The 24,739-nt window shown below is 44.8% G+C and overlaps 1 protein-coding gene and 1 long non-coding RNA gene across 3 annotated transcripts in view; one reads left to right on the top strand and one right to left on the bottom strand.

Annotated features, from left to right (window-relative positions):
- The window catches only part of LOC115638496, a 65,673-nt gene extending 45,611 nt beyond the window's left edge, over positions 1-20,062 (top strand). The window contains exon 5 of the long non-coding RNA XR_003997467.1: positions 19,925-20,062. This is a non-coding gene — a long non-coding RNA (uncharacterized LOC115638496). The remainder of the gene's footprint in view (positions 1-19,924) is intronic.
- TMEM38A (transmembrane protein 38A) lies at positions 5,349-24,469 on the bottom strand. 2 transcript variants are annotated; one of them, XM_030540078.1, is made up of 6 exons: positions 24,248-24,469; positions 9,521-9,677; positions 8,774-8,958; positions 8,001-8,088; positions 7,768-7,885; positions 5,349-6,446 (listed from the first exon to the last, which is right to left on the bottom strand). In XM_030540078.1, exons 1-6 carry the CDS (start codon positions 24,369-24,371, stop codon positions 6,240-6,242), a joined length of 879 nt encoding a protein of 292 aa, XP_030395938.1. In that variant the 5' UTR covers positions 24,372-24,469; the 3' UTR covers positions 5,349-6,239. The 2 variants fall into 2 exon arrangements, with proteins under 2 accessions (XP_030395938.1, XP_030395940.1); XM_030540080.1 differs by lacking the exon at positions 24,248-24,469 and adding an exon at positions 17,154-17,241.
- Positions 24,470-24,739: the final 270 nt, after the last annotated feature.

Below are 24,739 nucleotides of genomic sequence, written 5' to 3'. Positions count from 1 at the left end.
GAGGATAGGAGGGAAGGAAAAGGCCACTAAAAATGTTTCAAAGTAATGACAGCCTTTTGGTTGGGCTGTCCACAGGGGTGGAGTGGGCGGGTGCACGAACCTTCACCCACGCGTTCTTACACGTCTGGGTGAGGAAGATATGGAACATGGTGAGTGGTGAGGGTGGTTATACAGGGGCTGCAGCGGCACTCTGTGACCCTGCTGCTGTTCCTGAAGTTCCACCAGAAGTCGGAGGATGTCAGTTTGATCACGCAGCAGCCCCAGCGTTGCATCCCGCCACCACATATCTTCCTGCCTACACCTCTGATCTTCCTGGCGCCACCTCTCATCTTGAGCGTCCTTCCTGTCCTCACTTTCACTGGCATCTTTCCTGTAATTTGATACCACATCCTTCCACTCATTCAGATGAGCTCTTTCATTGCGGGTTACTTCCATGATTTCCGAGAACATTTCATCTCACGTCTTTTTTTTCCTACGCCTTATCTGAGATAGCCTTTGGGAAGGAGTAGGGAAGCTTGAAAAATTTGCAGCTGCATGAGGGAGGTAAAAAAGGGAGAGAAGTATTTAAAAAGATAGATTTTACAGAACAATGCTTATACTCTTTCACTGTGAACAACACTATTCACCTTGCATAGCACATGTGATTTCACTACAAGGTCGCATTTTGCATCTTAATATTGAGTGCCTGCGGCTCTGGTGTTAGAGATCTCACAGACGCAGGTCCGGGCATCAGAATTTGACTTGCATGCGGCCATGGTAAGCCATTGTCTTTCGGCTTTTGCAGCCTTCATATACACAGTGTCCTCCTTTCCCAAATACCAAGCAAATCCCGTTCAGTGCTGCTTCTTTCCTGTTAACATGCAGCAGCAGAAACCACCCCCCCATCCAATTCTCTGGGATGATCGCTTTGCCCCTCCCCCCACCGCGTGGCTGGTATCATGGAAGATCACTGCTAATCACCCTCCTTCCCCCTGCCCGCGTGGCTGGTAGCAGGGAAGATCCCTGCTAGCCAAACGCGAAAAAGCTCAGTGCCATTCCTCCCCTTCCCTTCCCCCAGTTTGGCTACCTGCAAGGATTTCTTTTAAGCAACAGGCAAAAAGCCCAGTAGGAATGACCATCTCTGTCCCCTTAATTAAATTCCTGAATTTCAACCAGGTTACCATGAACAATATCACTCTCCTGAGGATAACACAGAGAGATAAAGAACGGATATTGCTTGAGTGCCAGCAATCACCGGGACCATACGCAGCTAGGCTCTGTCATGCAGTGATAACAGATTACTTGCTACATGCATGGCGTGGTCAAGTGTCCTACCATGGTGGACGGAATAAGGCTGCCTTGCCCAGAAACCTTCTGCAAAGGCTTTTGGAGTACCTCCAGAAGAGCTTCATGGAGATGTCCCTGGAGGATTTCTGCTCCATCCCCAAATATGTTAACAAACTTTTCCAATAACTGTACTGGCCGCGAATGCATCCCAAGTCCTCAGGGCAAATCAATCATAAAAAACACTTGCTTTAAAACCATGTTTTATATTTACAAAGGTACACTCACCAGAGGTCGCTTCGATGGCTTCATTGTCTGGGCTACTGGCTTAGGAGGGTTGGGAGGGTAATCCTGTCTGGGTGAGAAAAAGCTCCTGACTGTTGGGAGAATGGAGTGCTGTGTGCTCTCTGCAAGCTTGTCCTCCTCTTCCTACTCCTCATCTTCCCCGTCCGCAGAATCCTCAGCCATGGCTGAGATTACCACCCCCACCTCAGATCCACGGACAGGGGTGGGGTAGTGGTGGTGGACCCCCCTAGAATTGCATGCAGCTCAGCATAGAAGCGGCATGTTTTCAGCCTTGCCCCGGACCTTCCGTTTGCTTCTTTGGTTTTCTGGTAGGCTTGTCTGAGCTCCTTAACTTTCACTCTGCACTGCACTGAGTCCCTGCTGTGGCCTTTCTCCATCATAGCCTTGGAAATTTTTTCAAATGTTTTTTCATTTCATCTTTTGGAACGGAATTCTGTTAGCACAGAATCCTCTCCCCATATAGCGATCAGATCCAGTACCTCCCGTGCGGTCCATGCTGGAGCTCTTTTCCGATTCTCAGGAGACGGCATTGTTACGTGTGCTGATGAGCTCTGCGTGGTCACTTGTGCTGGTGAGCTCTCCACGCTGAGCAAACAGGAAATGAAATTCAAAAGTTCGCAGGGCTTTTCCTGTCTACCTCGCCAGTGCATCCGAGTTCAGATTGCTGTCCAGAGCGGTCACAGTGGTGCACTGTGGGATACCGCCCGGAGGCCAATACCGTCAATTTGCAGCCATACTAACCCTAATCTGATATGGTAATACCGATTTCAGCGCTACTTCTCTCGTCAGGGAGGAGTACAGAAACCAGTTTAGAGAGTCCTTTATATCGATATAAAGGGCCTCGTTGTGTGGATGGGTGCAGCGTTAAATCTGTTTAACTCTGCTAAAATCAGTATAAACGCGTAGTGTAGACCAGGTTTTAGATATGTCTCACTAGAGTATCAACAAAGTTATTGGATCAGAACATCTTTGGAGGCAGTGACCTCTGTGCTATGAAACTGTTTGCCCTGGGAGGCCCACTCCTGCTCCAGCACTGCTGCATGACTTGGAGTTGGGAATGTTCAGCACCACTAGCACAGCATGGGACGCTGAGACATTTTAGAACTTTACAAAGTAACTGAAACTTCTGCCTTCATCTGCCTGTGAGTCCCAGCCAGCACCACACACTGAGCACATTTTACTGATGGGTTCAACATTTTCTGTGGATGTGACGGGAGAGGACAATTGTTAAAACCATGTATTTTTTGAAAAGATGGATTTCAACACATGCAGCAAGCCTCATTCTTCCCACTTCACACTGGCCTTTCCTCTCCTGGCTCAGATCACAGTGACACCTCAGATCTAACCATTCATTGCAGCTTATTGACCAAGGGACTGATGCCCTGAGCAAAGGCTATGATCACCGAGAGGGCAAAAATATTAAATCTTAAACTTCTCCTAGGAAGAGAGAGATGATTGGCCCTGTGCAGGTCTTCATTTGTTTAAAAGCATTGCAGGCAGGTGGATTGCACTGAGTTGTCCTCATCACTCACATTCTTGTGCCATGACAGTGAGTAAATCAAACCATCTCTCCATAGGACTTCATGGCTGTTACTGTTACAAGAGTCAAAACCAAACATGTCTCCTCTTATAGTCCTAAAGTAGCCATTGTATATACAGGATGCCCCAGTGGGCTACCAAAAGGTGGGGGGAGCCCTGAAGGGCCACTTGTTCCTTTGTGGTAGGTTCTAGGTGCACTGCCTTCTGTAGAACCATCTCTACCATCTAGGGTTAGGGAGGCCAGTGCTGGAATTATGCCAGAGGCTGCCAGAGCTGAAACCTGCTCATTCAATAAAGGGCCCTATGGCTTTCACCGTGGAAGACCTGACTAAATGTAATAGAGCCTTCTCTTTCTGCAGCTGCATTCACCACCCTGGTCAGGGCCTGAGACGGTTCCTTGAAGGCCTGAAGACTTTGCTTTCTTATACTGTACAGAATATGTATTCTAGGTCTTATCAAAGAGCATCAGCCTGACCCAACTGTCTGCCTTGGAAAGAGTCTTGGCACTCAGCCCTAGATAACAGCAAAAGGGTTTGGGTAGAGCAAACATGCAGGACTCTTGTTCTCGTAAGAGTCATATGGATTTATCAGCTTTAATTGCAAAGGCTCAATAATCGATTCAAACAGATTATACAGAGATGTGTATGTGGGTGCACATGCGTCATCCCCATTTCCATCTTCATGCCGTGGGCTTCCATTGTAACTCTAACAGGGAAACTAACAAGCTTCCAAAAAGTTGCCCCCTCTTTCCTGAGCCCCCATGTGATCAGCCTGAACTATGAACAGCAATGGCAGTAGACCCTGTAGGTGCACATATTTCATTTAGAGCATAGACCAGACTAAGTATGCCTTGAGTCATGTTCAAGGCTTTAGTCTGGTTACAGAACACAGTGAGGTCTAACCTACACTACACCTTAGAACCATGTCATAACTGGGTTGGAGGCCAAGCAGGCAGTAACCACATCCCAGGAATCTGTTGTAACTAGAGTGCTTCTGGGGCTTAAGCAAGTCAGAGGGACAGACATTTGCCTCCTGAGCACCACTGGACACTGAGTCACTTCACAATCTCTTTATGTTGTTGATGGCTATTATAAAACAATAATTCCCCTTGAATAAAGCATCTCACTGAACATTAAATATATTCTGGCACGTGTCGGAGAAACATCAGGCTTCAATAAAACAAAATCTATTAAAATAGACAGCTATCAGGCCTATTCTTGTATTTTGTAATGAGTGAGAGAAGGCCACAAGGATAAGGCACTTTGAAAACTAAGAAGCACAGTTAATTTGATCTCCTGTACTGGCTTTAGTCCTGTTGTACGTAGGATTTGGTTTCGGGTTACATGTACCAGCCCCACTAGGCAACTAATTTCCATTTATTTCAATGATTTTTAAAAATTAAAGTTTTTGGAGTAGGAATGGGGAGAGATTCTCTGAATTCCTTTCACTTATTTCCCCCACCTCCAAACACACTCACCCACCCAGGCTGAGTCAGAGCAACTACACCATCAGCTGAGGCTGGCAGGATGCAATGCCATTGAAAGGTCACCCATATGCTCCCAAGCACCAGTTGGGCTGCCCCTGCAGTAGTATTCCCAGCTCCAGCTGACCCAGGATATTCAGCACCCAAATGCACTTCTTGTGGCAGCAACATTCAAGGTCACACTTTTAAAAACAAATTCAGTGCATAGATTTCAAACCCTTCCTAAAGTTTTTCCCCAAACATTCACAGAGCACGACATGAAAGAACTGGCTGAATTCTCCATGAGCCATGGCTTTCCACATTCACGAGACTGACCATTTCCTCCTTCACCCTCTGGGCAAAGGCCCTTCTCCCAGGCCCATACTTGTGCTATTGTAACCCACTCACCCGCCTGGGTGTGGTGTTCTGTCCCATTTGAGAGAGAGTGCTCTACAGCCTTAGCTAATAAAAGTTTGGCTCATTTCCTCTGCAGATGCACTCCAGTCAGATTTTTAGTGGTGTTTTAATCAGATTTATCTGAAAACCATTTCCTAGGTTTATAAAATCTTAATTTAAGGAAATGTCCCTCCCAGCAGTGAGAGAATCAAGCCCACCCTCCAGCCTGCTTTGGAACCAGCATGGGCTAGAGTGTACTTGAGGGCCTAAGACCTTCCTCAAATGTGCCCTACTGTGTAAATACAGATTCCGAGTTCTCTTTAGAAGCCAATTTCAGGCCCAATAATTTGGTGCCTTAGCAATAATAAATAATAATAAATAATCATTTAGATTGTGCTTGTATTGTCAGGATTCCAAAGTAGTTTACAAACAAACCAGTATCCAAACTCTAGGGATCATTTCACCTCCCCAATGAAATGCAGTCAGCTCTGGGGTTGGGCAGAAAGTTGTTGGCAGTTAGAGTTAACAGCTAACAACACTACCCAACTGTGTAAGATAGTAACAGTATGAATATAGCACATTTACAGCATTTTACATCTTCAAAACGTGTAAACATTTAAGTTAAGGAAGTGAAGAAGTTGTATCAATTAAGAACTGCAGGGGGAATTTAGATGAGAAAAATGTAATTACCCAAGTGGTACTTGGCGAGGCCCATCAGGCATATAAAATATACCATATTAGTTTGAAGCCCTACATCATGGGATACTTTGCAAGTATGGGAGCTGAAATGTATGAGCTCAGCTTCACAGGAGATAATTTACTGTTTGGATTTTTCAGAAAATTTCCATATTCAGCTGTTTCTAAGTATTTCATTTTCTTTTTAAGGAATTTGTGAGTTGGAGGAACACAAAACAGCCCCTTCAATGATGGGGGGCGGGAGAGGCGCAAACAGGAGGGCAGTAGGAATTGTATAGTAACAAAATGCTTTCATAATTGTTGGTGGGCTGGGAACTTGTACCCAAACCTCAGCCTGGCACAAATTTAAAACCCTCCTGAAAATAGATGTAGAGACAAAGATCATGAAGCTAGCAGCAGGGTGAAGCGCATGGATGAAAATTCAGGGATCCATCTGGCAGTGTCCTGATTTCCATCTCTCTCTTTTGAAACCTCAGGGATTGGCGGATATATGAGGTCACAGGTGGCTTGGAGATGATTTCAGTGCAGCTCTGTGGGATTCTTCCTTGGCTTGTTCACCACGTGTATTTGATCTCGCTTATTCAGCCTTTTTCGCTTTCCGTTTCCGTGTGCCTTCATTCAGCTCCTCCTTAGATTTCGCAGGAGGGGAAGTATCATGGGAATCCTCATGGTGGTCATGGTGACTGTTGTGCCCACTAGAAACAGAGCCAAAGAGTACTGGGCACATGAAGCCTTCTATTGGAGAAAACGGCGAGGTATGCGAGTGAGTTGCAGCCATAAACACCTGTCATGCAACATCAGAGATGGGCAGTTACAGATCACATACCTCACCTGTTAAATACTAGTTGGCATAGGCACTGACTCCGTGGGTGGTCTGGGGCTGGAGCACCCATGGGGGAAAAATTGGTGGGTGGTCTGCACCCACCGGTAGCTCCCTGCCCTGCCCCCCAGCTCACCTCCGCCTAATCCCAAGTGCACCTTCCCTGCTTCTCCCCCTAGCTCTCAGTGCTTGCTGCCGAAAAACAGCTGTTTCGTGGCAGCAAGCACTTGGAGGTGGGGTGGATGTGGCGCGCTCGGGAAATAGGTGGGGTCGGGGCAGGGATTTGGAGAAGGGGTCCAATGGGGCAGGGAGCAGGCGAAGTTGGGGCGGGGACTTTGGGGAAGGGGTTGAAATGGGGGTGGGGCAGGACTGGGAGGAGGTGGGAAAGGGGTGGGGCAGGAGGCGAGGGTGGGGGAGAGCGAGCACCCACCAATGCTGGGAAAAGTTGGCGTCTATGCTAGTTGTCAAGGCATATTCCTGCCCCAGCTCCCTGAACCTTTTGTAGAGAGAGTGAGTATTGCTAAGTGATTTGGGTCTTCAGTGCTGGGACCCTAATCTCCCATATCTCTGGAAGACTGGGAGAATTCAACACCCAGTTTCTTTACAGGCTAACTACAATGTAAACACCCAGGGCTATCAATAACAGCATAGGAGGGTCACCCAGAGCTTGGGCAAGAGCTTGTCCTAGGGCTTCTCTTGAACACAAGCCGATGGAGTCCCTCTGCCTTACTCATTGCTAATTGTCCTTGCCAAAAATGCCATTTTCAACATTTCAGGCCAACTACTTTTTAAACTTCATAAAAGAAAAATTCTTACTGCCAACATCCACTAGTCAGAACTGCAGCACCCTACATGGAAATATTTGTACATTAGGTAAGGGGACATTGGATAGAATCTGACTAAACAAAAATGTAAAGCAGCATCCCAGAAGGGAGAGTTTTACATTAAACTGATTAACTCTTCTTCCAATCTGACTCATTACCCTGTGGCAATATGCACACACACACACCCCGGCTCCACACCTGTGTGGGGATATGCCTCCCCCAAGCTGCTGTCTCCATAACTCTGGCAATTCTGTCCCTGCCAACCTCACTCCATACCCCTATGGTGATACCACCACCCCAACCTGTCTTTGTACCCATGGTGATGCATCGCCCCCAGCCTGACTCTGTACTCCAGTGGTGATATGGCCCCCCAACTTAGTTATGTACTCCTGAGGCAATGCACACTCCTTCTTTCCTTTGGTTTTGTAGACTCTTTAGCTGCAAACCTGTTGTAAACTAACCTTGCAAACAATCATAAACATGGTGAAGAAGAAGATGAGGTTGGCTTTAGAGATGGGGAGCCAGTGAGTCTGCTGCAGGGTGAAGAGGATTGCTCCATACAGACTGGCTTTTGTTGGGCTAGGAAAGAAATTAGGTCTCATTTCATGCAGCACATCAAGTAGAATTGCACAAAATAGGAGGCACTGTTCTTGGATATGTTCTTGGTCTGAGAGAACGTATTCTAGATACTTACAAGGTCATATGAATAATTTCATTTGTTTCTGGCTTCCAGACTCCACGCAGCAGCTGCTCAAAATTAGACACCAAGGTAATGCCAGAACCTAGGAAACAGTTAAAGTGAAGTGGTGAAATCGCCAAACCAGAAGAGCCCTGCAAAAGCATAACTTTTCCCAATCATATGGGAACCAGGCTAGTCCTGAAAGGAATAAAAGGGTCATAAGACCCATTCCCTATCAAAACAAAAGTAATCCTAAAACTAACCTTGGAGCCAAAATAAACACTTGTACAGCTCTGTAAAGTGTTGTCATGTAGGGGAAGGGTATCTGGTCCCCATCTCAATCAGCAGGGCTGACACAGACTAAACACCGTGTTAGCAAAAACCCTAAGGAAAATGGATTTAAACCTTTTGGCATAGACAGAAACACCCTGAAAAATATATAGGTGATTCATAGCTAGTGGTTACATGAATGGGACAGGGAACTAAAGATCTTGAATCTTATCTCCAGATCTACTACTGACTCCCAGTGTGGCCTCAGGCAATGCTCTGTGCCACAGTTTCCCCACCAATAAAATGGGAATGATGACCCAATTCATAACTGTGCTACAAGGATTAAAGAATCTTTTTGTTAAGCATCATTATTAGGAACCCATTAGCTTCATCCCTAGCTAACCAGGTCACTACTGAGAGACATGGTGCAAGTGCCTCTGCTGCACTTCTAGACTTTCCTCTCCCTCTCTTCAGGGGCTGAGTGTACCACTCATAAGTTACAGTATCTCAGGATTTACCTTTGACCCATCCAGTAACCACCATAATGAACCACCCATGGTGGTAATGGTGGTGAGCGTGGTGGATCCCAACAGCAATTTTACGAACTCTAACCACCTCCTTCATTGCCACAAAGATGAGCTTCACAGGCAAGAAGCTGACACACTTGTAGAAGAGGTTCATGGGGCAGAAGAAAATCAAGTACCTGGAACAAAACCACAAAGAGTTCAAGCAGTGACCCATCTGTCCCAATTGGACTGTGTAGGAGATGGTGAGAGAATAGTGTCTGTGCTGTCATTCTAAGTTACTGAGTCATGGAGAAGGCAGTGCTGGGTGCTGCTTGCACAGAATACAAAATCCCCTTTGGTATTAGGAAACTAAACTTTTCAGTGTCTGTTGAATTCTGCAGACACTTTACCATCATGATCAACACAAAAGGATACACAATTTCACTGAAGTGCTTGCACTCACTCCATGTTTACCCCAAACACAGCCTCTTTTCAGAGCCAGTACAGTGTGTGCTGGTTTTGTAGGCTGTGCTACAGTTTAACTGAGGCATCTATGAACAGAAATAACCCAAATGTAGGTTAACTTTAGCTCATCTCATCAAAACGTTAGGTCATCAGATTAACTGGAAACTAGGTCTAGAAATTCAAAAGACAGTTCCATACTCCTCCCTATCTAATCCCCTCCTTTTCCTAATTCACCCAAATTGGGCACCGTGAGTACCCCCCCCCCCGAGCACTACCAAAGTGTGAAAGACTCACCATACTGCCGTGGCCAGGAGCACACTAGAGTTATTGCTGAAATAATCAATAGGAGCTTCCCCAAGTAACATATCAGCAAGAATATAACTTCCAAAGCAATGAAGCATAGCACAAAGCCATGAGGCAACAGGGCTCTGATGGGACATCTCAACAGCTCCTGTGAAGATTCCAATTGAGAAAATGTAATCTACACACACATCACAACCCCAAGGCTTTGTCTTGCCAGAAGACTTGACCTGCATGCTTTCCATCAGAAAAAAGGCAGAGAACAGTATTCATGTAAAGAAAAACTAATTTTATTGACAGAGATTCCCCCAGTAGGCATACAATCATGAAGCAATTGGACTATCCCAAACAACATAACTGATCAGCTAGGCAGAGAATAACTAAAATTACAAAGTGGAAGGGTTAACTGCTCTTCCCTCTAACTTCTGATAATCCTCAATAGCGGCAGTTGAGATTCCAGCTGTAACCCAACAAATTTCAGTGCATAGATCTAGGTAGTTTTCTAAGAATTTGAGTTGCACAAAAATGCTAGATAGAGTTGCATTGACAATAGAAGTAAATTCTCACACAACAGTCTGTGATATAAGCATGTGTCACAGGAAGTGAGCCAAGTTTTATTACAGTTTGTGGAGGATGGAAACTATTCTGAGCAGTGTGATGAGGCCTCAAAGCTCCATGTAGAACCATGGCTGGGAGTAGAGCAGTAGTGGGCTGGGGAGCCCCTGCCCCTCAAAGCGAAGTTTTGAGGAACAGGGGCTCCTGCTCCAAAGGAACAGTTTAAAAGGGCACTGGTCCCTCAGGAAAAGGGTGGGGGGATGGAGCTGAATGAGGACACAAGGCTGATGTTGAGTTATGTCAGGAGTAGCAACAATTTTTGTGAAGGCTGCCTCTACTAGCAGGGGCTTGGATTCCTGCTGCTGCCCCCACTCCCCTGGGGGAGTGGAAGACCCTAAATCAGATTGATTGAACAGGCCACTAAGATACCGAGAAGAGTCTGCTAAGCCAATTATCATGCCCCAAACTGAAGGAGTTCCAGACTGGTTGGCAGTAACTAGAGGAAAACAATTTGGGGTTAGCTCAGTAACTGGGCCTGATGCTTTGATAAACCCCTAGGATCCTGGGTTCAGACCTAGTGGACTGGATGGACTTGGGTCCCTCCTCTTGCTCCTCTGTGGTGTCAGAACCTCTGGGGGGGCAATTGGATGATGTAGGGGTGATTGAGGCTGCAGCTGGGGCTGCTGCTGGGACAACTAGACTGGCAGAAATCATAAGTCTTTTAACCTGATCATTAAGCTAGTTAGTCATTGGACTTTCCTACTACAAGCAGTCATCTTTTTGACACTAAATCCAACTGCAGAGGGGCTTCCTCTAGGATTCTACGGGATTTTACAGTATTGGTTCTGTTTGAGATACTGCAAATAGAGTGCGGAGAGTGCCGTGCCAAGCCAGCCTGCCTGGACTTCTTTTGCCCCCATATTTGCCATCACCATAGAATCAGAGGCTTGACTTACCTTGAAAGATAAGTCACTAACTTGGTTCTGAGGCCTACATAAAGATGCACTTTATCTAGCTAATAGAAGAAAAACCTCGTTTATAGTTTGACATGAGACTACGGTGACCGGAACACCTGGTCGAAAAGGGACCCTGGTGGCTCCAGTCAGAACCGCTGACCGGGCGTTAAAAGTCCGGTTGGTGGTGCTGCAGCACTAAGGCAGGCTAGTCCCTACCTGTCCTGGCTCTGCGCTGCGCCCCAGAAGCAGCCAACACGTCCGGCTCATAGGAGGGGGAGGCCAGGAGGCTCTGTATACTGCCCCTGCCCCGAGCACCAGCTCCGCACTCCCATTGGCCAGGAACTGCAGCCAGTGGGAACTGTGAAAGTGTTGTCTGCGGACGAGAGCAACGGGCAAAGCTGCCGCACCTCCGTCTAGGAGCCAGGACAGGCAGGAAGCCTGCCTTAGCCACCCTGCTTCACCGCTGACTGGGAGCCACCAGAGGCAAGCCCATGTTGCAGCCCTGAGCCCCCACCAAACCAGAGCCCCCTCCTGCACTCCAAATGCTGCATCCCTGGCCCCACCCCAGAGCCCCTTCCCACACCCTAAACCTCTCATTTCTGGCCCCAGCCCAGAGCTTGCACCCCCCAAGTTAGAGCCCTCATCCCCTCCTTCACCCCAACCCCCTGCCTCAGCCCAGTGAAAGTAAGGGTGGCAGGAGAGCAAGCCACCAAGAGAGGCGGAATGTAGTGAGCGAGGGGCGGGGCCTCGGGGAAGGGGTGGGACTAGGGTGTTCAGGTTTTTGGGATTAGAAAATTGGCAACCCTACATGAGACACCTGGTGAGACAGGGGATCTTATTGTGTACATGACTTAAACTCTGGTGAAACTGCCAGACTGACAGACGTCCTAAGCAACAGTGAAAGCTGCCCTGATAGTGTACCTCACCTCAGACTTGGGGGCTACTACTGCCTGTAGAGATATGGGGAGTTCAGTCTCTGAATCATTTGCTCATTGGCCTCTCTGCGACTGCCAAAAAGGGGAATAGTTCAGCCTCTATGAATATTGAGCATTGCCAAATAGACTTTGGAAGAAAGGTGCCCCTTATGAACATGGTTTCTATGCTTTAGACACCTGTTCTCTGGGCACTGGGCTCAGACCCACCAACTCGTTTAATTCAGGGATCACTAAACAGCCAAGAGACAGTAAACAGTTTTTGGTCACAACCAACTCTCATGGAGTCACAGGGTCTGCTCTAGGCCCCAGTCGCAGAGTCTGCTCAGGACAGGGGCAGCACGCAGAGCCCCCTGGCCTCTCCCTCCTATGAGCCGGACATGTTGGCTGCTTCTAGGGCATAGCGCGGAGCCAGGACAGGTAGGGACTAGTCTGCCTTAGCTCTGCAGCACCACCAACCGGACATTTAAGGCTCGGTCAGCAGTGCTGACTGGAGCCACCAGTGTCCCTTTTCGACCAGGTGTTCCATCACCATAGTCTCATGTCAAACTATGGTAACCATTCTCCTGGGAGTGAGCCTTCAGTGTCCTAGGCACCTGTAATTCCACAGGGGCAGGCCCAGGGTCTCCAAGACTGGGCCTTCAGCACCAGCAATTGCTGTCTTTTTCCGTGGCTCCCTGAGTAAATCCAGTCAAGCCAGAGTCCTGTGAGAGGCTTATACTGAGCCCCTTCAGGGTGCATTTATCTCAGGGAGGATTTACAGCAACACAGGCAGCCTTTAAAAAAAACAAGGTAGCCATTTATTAATCACCTGGCTACACAATCTTATGGTCCTTATGTTAGCACAGAGACACAGAAGTTACACTGTAGTCCAGGGGTCGGCAACCTTTCAGAAGTGCTGTGCCAAGTCTTCATTTATTCGCGGTAATTTAAGGTTTTGTGTGACAGTAATACATTTTACATTTACAGGGGCCGGCAGATGGAACCCAAGACTGGCAGCGAGCTGAGCGGACCGGCTGAGTGGCTCAGCTTGCTGCTGGTCTGGGGTTCCGGCCGCCGACCCCACTCAGCCCACTGCCAGCCCAAGTTCTGTCCATCCAGGTCGGCAGCGGGTGGAGTGGGGTCGGTGGCTGGGACCCCAGGCCAGCAGCAGGCTCAGCGGCTCAGCCCGCTGCCGGTCTCGGGTCCCAGCCACCGGCCCCTGCCAGCCCGGGTCCCAGCCGCCAGCCCTGCTCAGCCCGCTGCCGGCCCAGGGTTCTGTCCATCCAGGCCGGCAATGGGCTGAGCAGGGCCAGCGGCCGGGATCCCAGGCTGGCAGCAGCATGCCACAGTAAATCAGCTTGTGTGCCAACCCCTGCGTAGTCCATCCTATCCAAACCAGTGCCATGATGAGTCAGCCAAGCTGTAATGGACTTCAGCTGTAGCTCTCCCCAGGTCTGGGCTCCTCAGGCCCTCCAAAAAGCAGCCCTTCTTCCAGTCACCTGACATCTTGTTCTCCAGCTCAGTTCACAAGTCCAACCTCCAGCTGTTGGGGTTTCCTGCTGTTTCACTGGGGCATCTTTTTGTCTTGCTGGACTCTCTGATTTGAGTGAGTTTAAGCCAGTTTTTCAATGACTCCATTTATTCTACCCAGACAGGGAGGTGAGACACACACCTCCTTGCTCCTGGAACAGTGCAGGAGACATGTTAACTCCAGCAATGCAACATTCGGAGGAAACTGAGGCATGCCTAGGAGTCACTAAAAAGTTACAGAAAATTCCCAGTTCCAGTCCACTCTAGGCAGGTGTGAAGACCTGACAACAGGTGAAGAGCTCTGTGTCCTGCTACAGATTCCTCCACAGAACATGTAGGACAGAATGGCTCAATCTGTAGTCTATTTAGTGTTAATACTTAAGTACTAAGTATAAGTATCAAGAACACTAACAAAAACCCATATAGAACTTTATTAGCTTATTTCTAAAGCAGCCTCCAGCTAAGGTGGCTGGGTTGCTGGGCAAACACACACAGTAAAACCATTCTGATCAAGAGCTCTTAGAACGTATACAGGACAAAACAGAGGCCGTCTAGTACAGGAAAAAGGGGGGACACAGGGTCAACAAGCTCAGATTAAATCATCTATTACAATAAAAAATGATTAAGGTGTTGCTTAGGGGATTGCAAGGAATAGTCATGTTCGTGTCCTAGGGTTAGGGTTAGTGTCCATCACTGCAGAAGCCCAATCACTTGCTAGCCTTAACTGTGACAATCAGACACAACACATGATTTTCAAGGAGGTGGTCTTAAATTTGGACAGACCTGATTTTAAGCAGGACAAGACCTCTGGTATCTATTTTCCTTGCTCCAGGCTAGGAGAAGAGATAGCAGCCTTGTTAAGATTTATATTTATTTATTATAAAATATTCTTCCAGATGTGTTCCAGGTATTACAAAGAAGCATATTAAATTCATTTTCTTCTGTTTATATTATATTAATGTGCTCTCTGTGCTTTAGAGACTATTTGATTTGCAGGTCCCTTTCACAAGGTGTTACAATTCAACTAGACAAAATTCCAGTGAAGGTGAAGAGACTGGAATAAGAAACGCAAACAAGTCTATAGGTTTCTGCAACCTGTGTGAGATCTGAGGGGTCAGGATTGTGTAGATGAGCCCATAGAGAGCTCTTGTTCTCCCTGAATTAATCACTGTCCTATTGCTCAGGAAACTAACACTAAACTCTCAATAAGGGAAACTTCCCATTTCTTCTTTGCCCATAATTATTTCATAACTATACAGCCTTGTAGGGCCAGAAGCTGGTTCTGTTTTGATAGTTCTACCCTATATATCTTGAAACTTCGTAACATTTTCAATATGATAGCGACAGTGGAATTCTCTTCAGTTCTTTTTATGTGAAATTATATATATATATATATATATATATTCACAAGATGGAAATACCATATAAATAACCATTAGGGCTGTCAAATGATTAAAAAATTAATCACGATTAATCATGCAATTGAAAAGATTAATTGTGTGATTAATCACACTGTTAAAAATAGAATACCATTTATTTAAATTTTTTTGATATTTTCTACGTTTACAAATATACTGATTTCAGTTACAACCCAGAATACCAAGTGTACGGTGTTCACTTTATATTTTTGATTACAAATATTTGTGCGGTAGAAAACAAAAGAGAGTATTTTTCAGTTTACCTCATACAAGTACTGTAATGCAATCTCTTTATCATGAAAGTTGAACTTACAAATGTAGAATTATGTACAAAAAATAACTGCGCTCAAAAACAAAACAATGTAAAACTTTAGAACCTACAAGTCTACTCAGTCCTACTTCTTGTTCGTCCAGTCACTCAGACAAACAAGTTTGTTTATATTTGCAGGAGATAATGCCCACTTCTTGTTTACAATGTCACCTGAAAGTGCAAACAGGTATTCTCATGGCACTGTTATAGCCAACATTGCAAGATATTTATGTGCCAGATTCGCTAAAGATTCATATGTCCCTTCATCTTCAACCACCATTCCAGAGGACATGCGTCCATGCTGATGACAGGTTCTGCTTGATAATGATCCAAATCAGTGTAGACTGATGCATTTACGGTTTCATCTTCTGAGTCAGATGCCACCAACAGAAGGTTGATTTTCTTTTTTGATGGTTCGGGTTCTGTAATTTCCGCATCAGAGTGTTGCTCTTTTAAGACTTCTGAAACAAGCGCCACACCTCATCCCTCTCAGATTTTGGAAGGGACTTCAGATTCTTAAACCTTGGGTTGAGTGCTGTAGCTATCTTTAGAAATCTCACATTGGTACCTTATTTGCATGTTGTCAAATCTGCAGAGAAAGTGTTCTTAAAGTGAACCACATGTGCTGGGTCATCATCTGAGACTGCTATAATATGAAATACATGGCAGAATGCAGGTAAAACAGAGCAGGAGACATACTCTTCTCCCCCAAGGAGTTCAGTCAAAATGTAATTTAACACATTATTTTTTTAACGAGTGTCATCAGCATGAAAGCATGTCCTCTGGAATGGTAGCCAAAGCATGAAGGAGCATACGAATGTTTAGCATATCTGGCATGTAAATACCTTGCAATGCCAACTACAAAAGTGCCATGTGAACGCCTGTTCTCACTTTCAGGTGACATTGTAAATAAGAAGCTAGCAGCATTATCTCCAGTAAATGTAATTGTTTGTCTTAGCAATTGGCTGAATAAGAAGTAGGACAGAGTGGACTTGTAGGCTCTAAAGTTTTTTACATTGTTTTGTTTTTGAGTGCAGTTATGCAAGGAAAAAAAGTCTACATTTGTAAGTTGCACTTTCACAATAAAGAGATTTCATCATGGTACTTGTATGAGATGAATTGAAAAACACACTTTCTTGATCGTTTTTACAGTGCAAATATTTTTAGTAAAAACATAAAGCGAGCACTGTACACTTCGTATTCTGTGTTGTAATTTATATCAATATGGTTGAAAATGTAGAAGAACATCCAAAAATAGTTAAAGTTCAGTTTTTGTTCTGTTGTTTAACTGTGATTAAAACTGCGATTTAATCGTGATTAATTCTGAGTTAATTGTATACGTTAACTGTGATTAATCAACAGCCTTAATAACAATTCAATATTAATTGCTTTTGTCCATGTCTTACAAATAAACCCTGAACCTGCAGAGTTTATGCAGGGCATCAATTATTGAAATGACTAAATAGATAAATAACCTATGAGTATTGGGGACAAACATATATTAAACTGCAAAAGTATCCAGTAGTTTCATGTGTAACCAGACATCCTCATATATTTTTTTCTAAGCATTTTTATAAGACAGTCTCCCTCCTCCCCCATTAATGCAGAAGTAGAAAGCTCACTAAATCAGTCTGTATCTGAGGGCAGAATTCTGTTTTCTCCAAATAATCCTTTTGGCTACTAAAATAGTTACTCCAATCCATTTCTTAATGATAACTGGTAATACCAACTCATCTAGCACTCCTAAAATACACAGACTTGGAGAAGGAATGATAGCAACACTCTTTTTTTGAGAGAGCACTCTATATGGTGTTTCAGAATGCATGCATTTTTTAACAGGGATAGAGATGTGTAAAACGTTGGTATATAGCTGTTTGCGTCTCCTTGACAACAGTTGATTGCAACAATCTAACCTTAAACAAATGTTCTAGAGGCCAGTAGTACCTGCTTATTATCTTGTTCTGGAAGAATCACAAGGATAAAGAACTCAAAGTATCTTTCACATTTAGCCAGGATATTCTCCCAGGTTTCTGTTGTGAGAATAAGGCTAAGTTGGTGGTTGTCTTTCTCTTTTTCCTCCTTACCACCCCCTACCCCCAGTGTTCTTTGAAATTGAGAGGGCAATGCAAAGCATTAAGCCACCTATAAATAATACCTACATAGTGACTTTTGTTTCTATATTAACATGCTCTTCTAGAAGTGAGAGAGATGAAACAGACCAATTGTCCCCTATCCTTGCATGAATCCTTGAGCATAGCTGCTGAAAGAAGGAACTGTGAGACAGCAGTAGTTGTTTGTTACACTGACCTCCTTCAATTATATGTGTATCATCCTGAATGATATATTTAATTTTTGTTAATTATTTTTCTATCCAAATTTTCTTACACATGGAATTGGACTTAAAGCAGCAGTTATCCCATAGCTGTGTGAGAAGAGAATTAGTAAGATGATGTTGTAATCATCTTAATGCGTTGCATGATGCCCCATGTAGATGCAAAGATTGGATTTTTCCTTAAGGGTGTGGGTAGCCTCTTAAGGTATGTAAAAGAAGAGAGGGAACCAAAGGGCATAGCTAAGATTATTTTCCTATTTCAATCCCTTAAATTCTCTTTGTCACTGATTTAATTGAAACTCTACCAATTGCATTAAATTACTATAAATATGATTACAACTTGTGGGCCTCAGCAGACATTGATATGATCTGATTTAATTGAAGTCTATGAACTGGCCAAGAGTTAACCCCTGGTGCAGTTGTTACTCTTTATAGATGCCAGAAGGAATGATGATCTGATATTTTGTTTTGGAAACTGATAGCTCACCACTGTCTAAAAATATGCACTGGCCTCAGCCTAGGGGCCCTCTAGAACCCCTGCACCACCTGTTCCCCTCATTCATCACAAAATAATCAATTAACACACAAACAGTGATCCTGAAGCTTTAAGATAAGAGAAAGGGGTTATATGATTCTTTGCTTCTCCTGTGCTAGCTTTCAGCTTCCCTGTAGAGTAGAAAATGGGGCCAGTCTATTAAGCATAGCTGCCATTTTGCTGCTAATCAACTCCTTGCTCCCAAGAACAATCTGCTGCTTTTCGTGTATCAGAGAACTTCCCTCTTCCCCAAAGTCTACCATCACAGACATGTTTCTGCAGGGAAACTTTTTAAAAACAAATTCTGCAAGATGCTGTATAACCTTGAACTCATATCAGCATCCTATATATGGTGTTTCAAGTTGTCAACTACAAATTGCCAAGTGCTCAGTAAGAAGTAGACTGTCAGGGCCCAACTACAATTAACTTTACTTGCTTAAAGAAACAGGTCTTGGATTTTTTATTTTACCTTTTGCTGAACCTCAGAAATGATAGGCACAAATACATGCCAAAAAAAAAAAATGTTCCAGGCAGTAAAGATTCTGAATGCAATGAGAAATTATTTTAAAATATTCTGTCAGAACACATCCTTCATCAGATCTGCCCCCTCCCTGCTCGTCCAAGTTGGAATCTTTTGAGGTGAAAGCAGCTATTGCATCTGGCAAATAATTACCCAATGGGCCCCCATCTGCAGGGGACAGAACTCAGTTCAATAAGTACACTGGCAGGCCATAGAATGAAACGATGGTAAAATTCTGTTCTGCCAAGTTAACATTATACACCATTACCAACAAAGCCCTACTTCAATAATAATGACTGGAGCCTGCCTTAGTCAAATTATGCCTAGCCCACACTACTCAGCTATAAAGAGAACTCTCTCTCAAATATGTTTGGGACAGCTGAAAAATCCAGTAAAAATAAAATAACTATGATAGCTTTTTAGGCAGTTTCTTTAGGAGTTAATTCAGCCTTGAAGTTTACATACAACATGGCTGATCTCATCTGCCATATAACACCATGTAATCTCACCCAAAAAGCAAATAGTATATTACTATCCACTCCCTGATCTCAGCTATAGAAGCTGTAGATTGAATGACACTAGGAATGTAGCAAGAGGCTACACGCACTGCTCTGTAACCCAAGAATGTTTCTACCTGGCTTGCATACTTAAATAATGTTTTTATTTATTTTTTTAGTCACTTCTTAAGTATTCATCTCAGGGCTTCCTGTTGGAAGTGGCCTGTAAGTGAGCAAACAAGGAAAACCACAAAGCTCTATTTACAGAGACTAACAAAAAATGTTGTAAATCCACTAGTACAGAAATCTACTTTATACCGAATAAAAGCAGAATCCGAGCATGCCAAAACCACACTGACATGGATTATTCTTCCTTATTTATTAGGCAATTATTCTGACAAATTCAGAGGTGAATTTTTTTTTTGAGGGACATCTTCATATATTGCTGATGTCCAACTAGTCACCTTGTCCAACAGCTGACTAATTCTGGATGGGGATGAAATATCCATTCAAACAGAACAATTCCTGAACCCCAGATATGCTGCCTCAAAGGCACTGCATGGAGAACTTTAAGAATATTTGTGAAGTTGACATCTCCCTTCAGTTTAGGATTTTTAGGGTGTTCCAGGAACCTTCTTGGTTCTGGTAAATTTCCAAGTCATACTGCCCAAGGTTGCTACCCTCTAGAACTGGATACTAACCAAATTACATTCAAGATGACACAGATCACTCTTATCTGAAAAGCATGCTCTAATAACAGAAGTCATTTATGATCAAACCTTTGGTGGCAGAATTCCTGTACAAGCTAATTTAATTCCAATCCATTTACAGGAGCTCTGACCTCTCTCTTTGGCACAAATAAGGATGGTGACAAGGCATATACATGGAATCCATGGAAAAACCACAAGGGCTGCATTCTACGATATCTGCTTGGTACTCCCATGACATCAGTGAGTAGCACAGGTGTAAGCATCAGCAGAATTCAGAACGTGAAGTCTAAAAGTGACAGATTTAATGTCCATGCTTTTGTTGTTGGTCTAAATGCTCATAGGAGGAATGAATTGCTAGGTGGATGTAGTGTGAATATTTTCACACTGACAAATATCAAAATGCCTTTACATGGGCATAGCCGACTGGCGGAGAAAGACCTCTCATTTATGGTTTCTTTGAGCAATGATGTCAGCCATGGCTAGTCCATGCAGGCATAATGCAGGGAGAGGCCACGAGAGCTGTGCACACACTGATCTGCCGCTGCACATTAATCCTGATCTGCAATCCTAGTTACAGGAACTCACAAATCTCTGCTAATGCATCTCATTCCTGAGCTGCTATCCTAGTTCTGGTCTCTTATTGAGCAGAAGCTGACAAATTTTGTGGCAGCACTGGTGGACATTAGGATGCGGCTTCAGCTGCAGTATGAACCCAGGTCTCTTATAGTAAAAGGAGAGCATATTAATTCACTCCCCTCCCCTCCCATCCTCCCAGCACTAGCCCTGTCCAGTTAAGTAGACCTGTTGCTAAGTGGTTCAAAGGATTCATGTACTCTTCCTTCTGATTAGACTCATCTTACCAGGAAGTGACTAAGAATTCTGATTTTAATTATTTTATAACCAATTAAATTAGTTTCCAAGAGCAGATCTCTCTACTAGTTGTCACGCTGAGCTCAAAACCAGTCAAATCAGGAACCATTTTTTTAATGAGCTGCTGGAGAAAAATGATGCTATTAATGGGAATCTTCCTTGCATCAGCCACTTTAATAACCAATCCTTGAGCTTCCTCAAAGACCTAGTACTTAACAGACTCTTCTTCTGTTAAGGATTTTAGAGAGATTTTTATTAAGACCTTAAAAACTACCTGTTGCACTAAGTGTGATTGATTGATTTTGGTTTTTTTGGTTGGTTGGGTTGGTTTTGTTTTGTTTGTTTGTTTGTTTGGAGAACAGACAGTCACACTCTGGCAAGGCTGAGACTGCACCCAAAAAAGTATCTGTTTCAGGCTCACCATCATGGTAAAGCAGGTCAAAGAAAAAAAAATTGGCTGATGAGATGTGAGGAGAGGCATAGTTGCACCCACTGCAGTCTTCATAGAATCATAAAAGATTAGGGTTGGAAGAGACCTCAGGAGGTCATCTAGTCCAACCCCCTGTTCAAAGCAGTACCAAGATGTACATGGAATCCATCTAATAGCTCAGCAGAGGGTACCTGCATCTGTTTGGAAAAACTGCTGCTCATAATAGGGATGGTCTAAGACAAGATTACTACTGTGCTGAGGCAGAACAAGGGCTGCACTTGATGACTTATTGAGGTACCTTCTGGCTCTGTTTGAAAGAAGAGTTTCATAAAAATCATACAGATTTACTTTCACTCAAAAATAGAGCTGTTGATTAATCACACTGTTAAACAATAGAATACCAATTGACATTTATTAAATATTTTGGATGTTTTTCTATATTTTCAAATACATTTATTTCAATTACAACACAGAATACATAAAAACATAAGAATGGCTATACTGGGGCAGACCAAGGGTTCATCCAGCCCACCATCCTGTCCGCCAACAGTGGCCAATACCAGGTGCCCCAGAAGGAGCAAACCTAACAGGTAATGATCAAGTGATCTCTCTCCTGCCATCCATCTCCATCCTCTGACAAACAGAGGCTAGGGACACCATTCCTTACCCATCCTGGCTAACCGCCATTAATGGACTTAACCTCCGTGAATTTATTTAGTTCTCTTTTTAAACCCTGTTATAGTCCTAGCCTTCACAACCTCCTCAGGTAAGGAGTTCCACAGGTTGACTGTGCGCTGTGTGAAGATGATCTTCCTTTTATTCGTTTTAAACCTGCTGCCCACGAATTTCATTCGGTGACCCCTAGTGATTGTATTATGGGAATAAGTAAATAACTTTTCCTTATCTACTTTCTCCACATCACCCAGATGCACGAAAGATTCATATAGCCCTTCATGCTTCAACCATCATTCCAGAGAACATGGGTCCATGCTGATGATGGATTCTGCCCGATAACAATCCAAATCAGTGCAGACCGACACATGTTCATTTTCATCATCTGAGTAGACAGGATACTGGGCTAGATGGACCTTTGGTCTGACCCGGTATGGCTTTTCTTATGTTTTTATGTTCTTATGGGGTATAAATACCTTGCAGTGCCAGCTGCAAAAGTGCCATGTGAATATCTGTTCTCACTTTCAGGTGACATTGTGAACAAGAAGCTGGCAGCATTATCTCCCGTTAATGTAAACAAACTTGTTTGTTTGAGTGATTGGCTGAAGAAGCAGAAGGACTGAGTGGACTTGTAGGCTCTGAAGTTTTACATTGTTTTGGTTTTGAATGCAAGTTTATTTTTTTGTGCATACTATTTTTACAATATTTATAATAAATATAAAGTGAACAGTCCTCACTTTATTGATTTCAATTACAACACAGAACATATATTTGAAAATGTGGAAAACATCCACAAAATATATACAAATTTATATAAATGGTATTTTATTGTTTAATAGTGTGCTTAATCATGACTAATTTTTTTAAGCGCTTGACAGCCCTACTCAAAAACTTCCATGCAAAATAGTCTGTAAGAAGGTGCCCCCTTGTAGACACTTTCCACTTGTAAGATGCCATCCTTCTGATTCTAATTTCAGAAAGGAATTAGACATGGAGAAGTAGGCAAAATAACTGGAAATGGTACACAGGGGAAAGACTCAAATACAGCAAATAAACCAAGAGGAAGTCCTATGTGACAGGAAGCCAGCGAAACTTGAGACTGTTTCATTTTTATCTAAAATTTCTCTTCAATAAGGTCTTACAGCAACAGCTAATAGAGACAACCCAGGCAGCTATTATTTGGCAGCCTCTGTTTTTGAATTAAATGTTTACTCTTAACATCAGTACAGTGCTTTGAACCATAAAAGTACTGCAAGTGCTCACTGTGATTTACTGATGTTTTCATGCGCACGCACCTTTTTCTACCTCTATATCCTAGTCAATTCAGTGCAATTAAAAAACTATGCTGTCATTGCCATAGGTAGAGTACAGTAATGCCAAGTGTCTCTGTCAGTACATCAGCAGCCTACTCAGAATAGGGTTATGCAGCCGTATCTATGTTCATTTTATATTATTGACTAAGTGACAGATTACTGCAGAGCAGATTACACTCTGTCATTTCTTTCCTTTGGCCTCAGGTTAGGCACATTTTCCATCTATGACCCTTGCCCATCCCACATGTTGGAACCCCTCAACGCCTGTGTTCAAAATCTTTCTTAGCAGGACAAGCTACAGGTCTTGCCCAAGTTCAACCACAGTCTAATTAGCATCACTCTAGAACAGTTTCACAGTCCTTTACCCAGATCTGGCATTATTGTCCAGACCTGCTTCAGTGATGAGATACCACATAAGAGTATCTCTTTCCCTTCTCCTAGTGCTGTTAACTTTTTCTTCCTTGCTTTTATTAACAGAATCGGTTAATTGGAGGATCCTTCAGTCTTGTACTTCTTGGTATTTTGAACACTGATGTAGAAATTTCTTATTTTCAATCTCTCCCCTTGACATGGTTACCTTGTGGATCCTCCTAGGGTCTCCTGGCCAGTGTTTCCTGAACTTTCTCTGCCAGTTTGTTTCTGAGCTTAGTGGGGATCTGCCTAGTTTGTGTATTTCAGTGGGAGTGAGGTATGGGCAAGCGAGACACTTCTGTGCAGGGATCTATAGAGCAGTTCCTCTGGTTGTGATTTTCGATCCCCCTCCCCCACCCCAGCCCGAGGGCAGTGTATTGTCCCTTGCTTCCCCTCCCCCGACCCGCTGAGTGACGGGCTATTTTCTGAGTCGGTGATCACTTACCAGCCCTTATATAGACAGGCCTGTGCTGCACACCCCCTGGGAATGGAAGGAAGAGGCGAGGGGGCAGTCGGGGGTGGAGGGACCCCATTGGCCAGCTTGAGGGTGTGGGGCAGCCTGAGCGGGATTTGGGGATGGGTGACCCCCCCCATAAGCCCCGAGGCAGCCTGAGGAGGAACCCCCCCTTTCCCCACTTTCTGCGCTGCCGGGACACCGGCCCCAAGCAGCTGTCCTGCCCTAGCGGGGCCCCCTGGCTAAGCTGGGGGTCAGGCAGCCGTGCCCCAGAGACACCGTTCCCGCACTGACCTGGCTGGTACTTGAGGTAGAGGATGGAGGCGATGAAGTAGCCCAGGTCGAAGAGCGGGAAGACAGGCACCCGGGCGAAGGCGGCCGCCAGCTCCCCGAGCTGCAGGGCCCCCGCTAGCTCCATGGCCGCAGCCTTCCCCCGACCCGGCCAGAGAGCAGGGCTGGGAAGCCGGCAGCGCTCGGAGCTCACGGGACTGGAGCGCCCGCCCGCTGCCGGACTCTGGCTAGCGTCGGAGCCGCCCACCCCAGTCGGGCCGCCCCCAGGCCGACTCCTACGCTACCCTGTCCGGGCGCCGCGCTCTGGGCTGCGGGGCCAAGTCCTCTCGTCCCCGGGCACAGACCCTGTGCGCAGAACCCGCCACCCAGCTCCTCCCATTCCCTGCCACAGAACCCGCCCAGCTCCTCCCGTCCCCGGACACAGAACCAGCCACCCAGCTCCTCCCGTCCCCGGGCACAGACCCTGTGTGCAGAACCCGCCACCCAGCTCCTCCC

This window comes from Gopherus evgoodei, chromosome 22 (genome assembly GCF_007399415.2).
Source record: "Gopherus evgoodei ecotype Sinaloan lineage chromosome 22, rGopEvg1_v1.p, whole genome shotgun sequence".
In the NCBI taxonomy this organism is placed as follows: Eukaryota; Metazoa; Chordata; order Testudines; family Testudinidae; genus Gopherus; species Gopherus evgoodei.
This window is presented reverse-complemented; position numbering and strand designations above follow the sequence as displayed.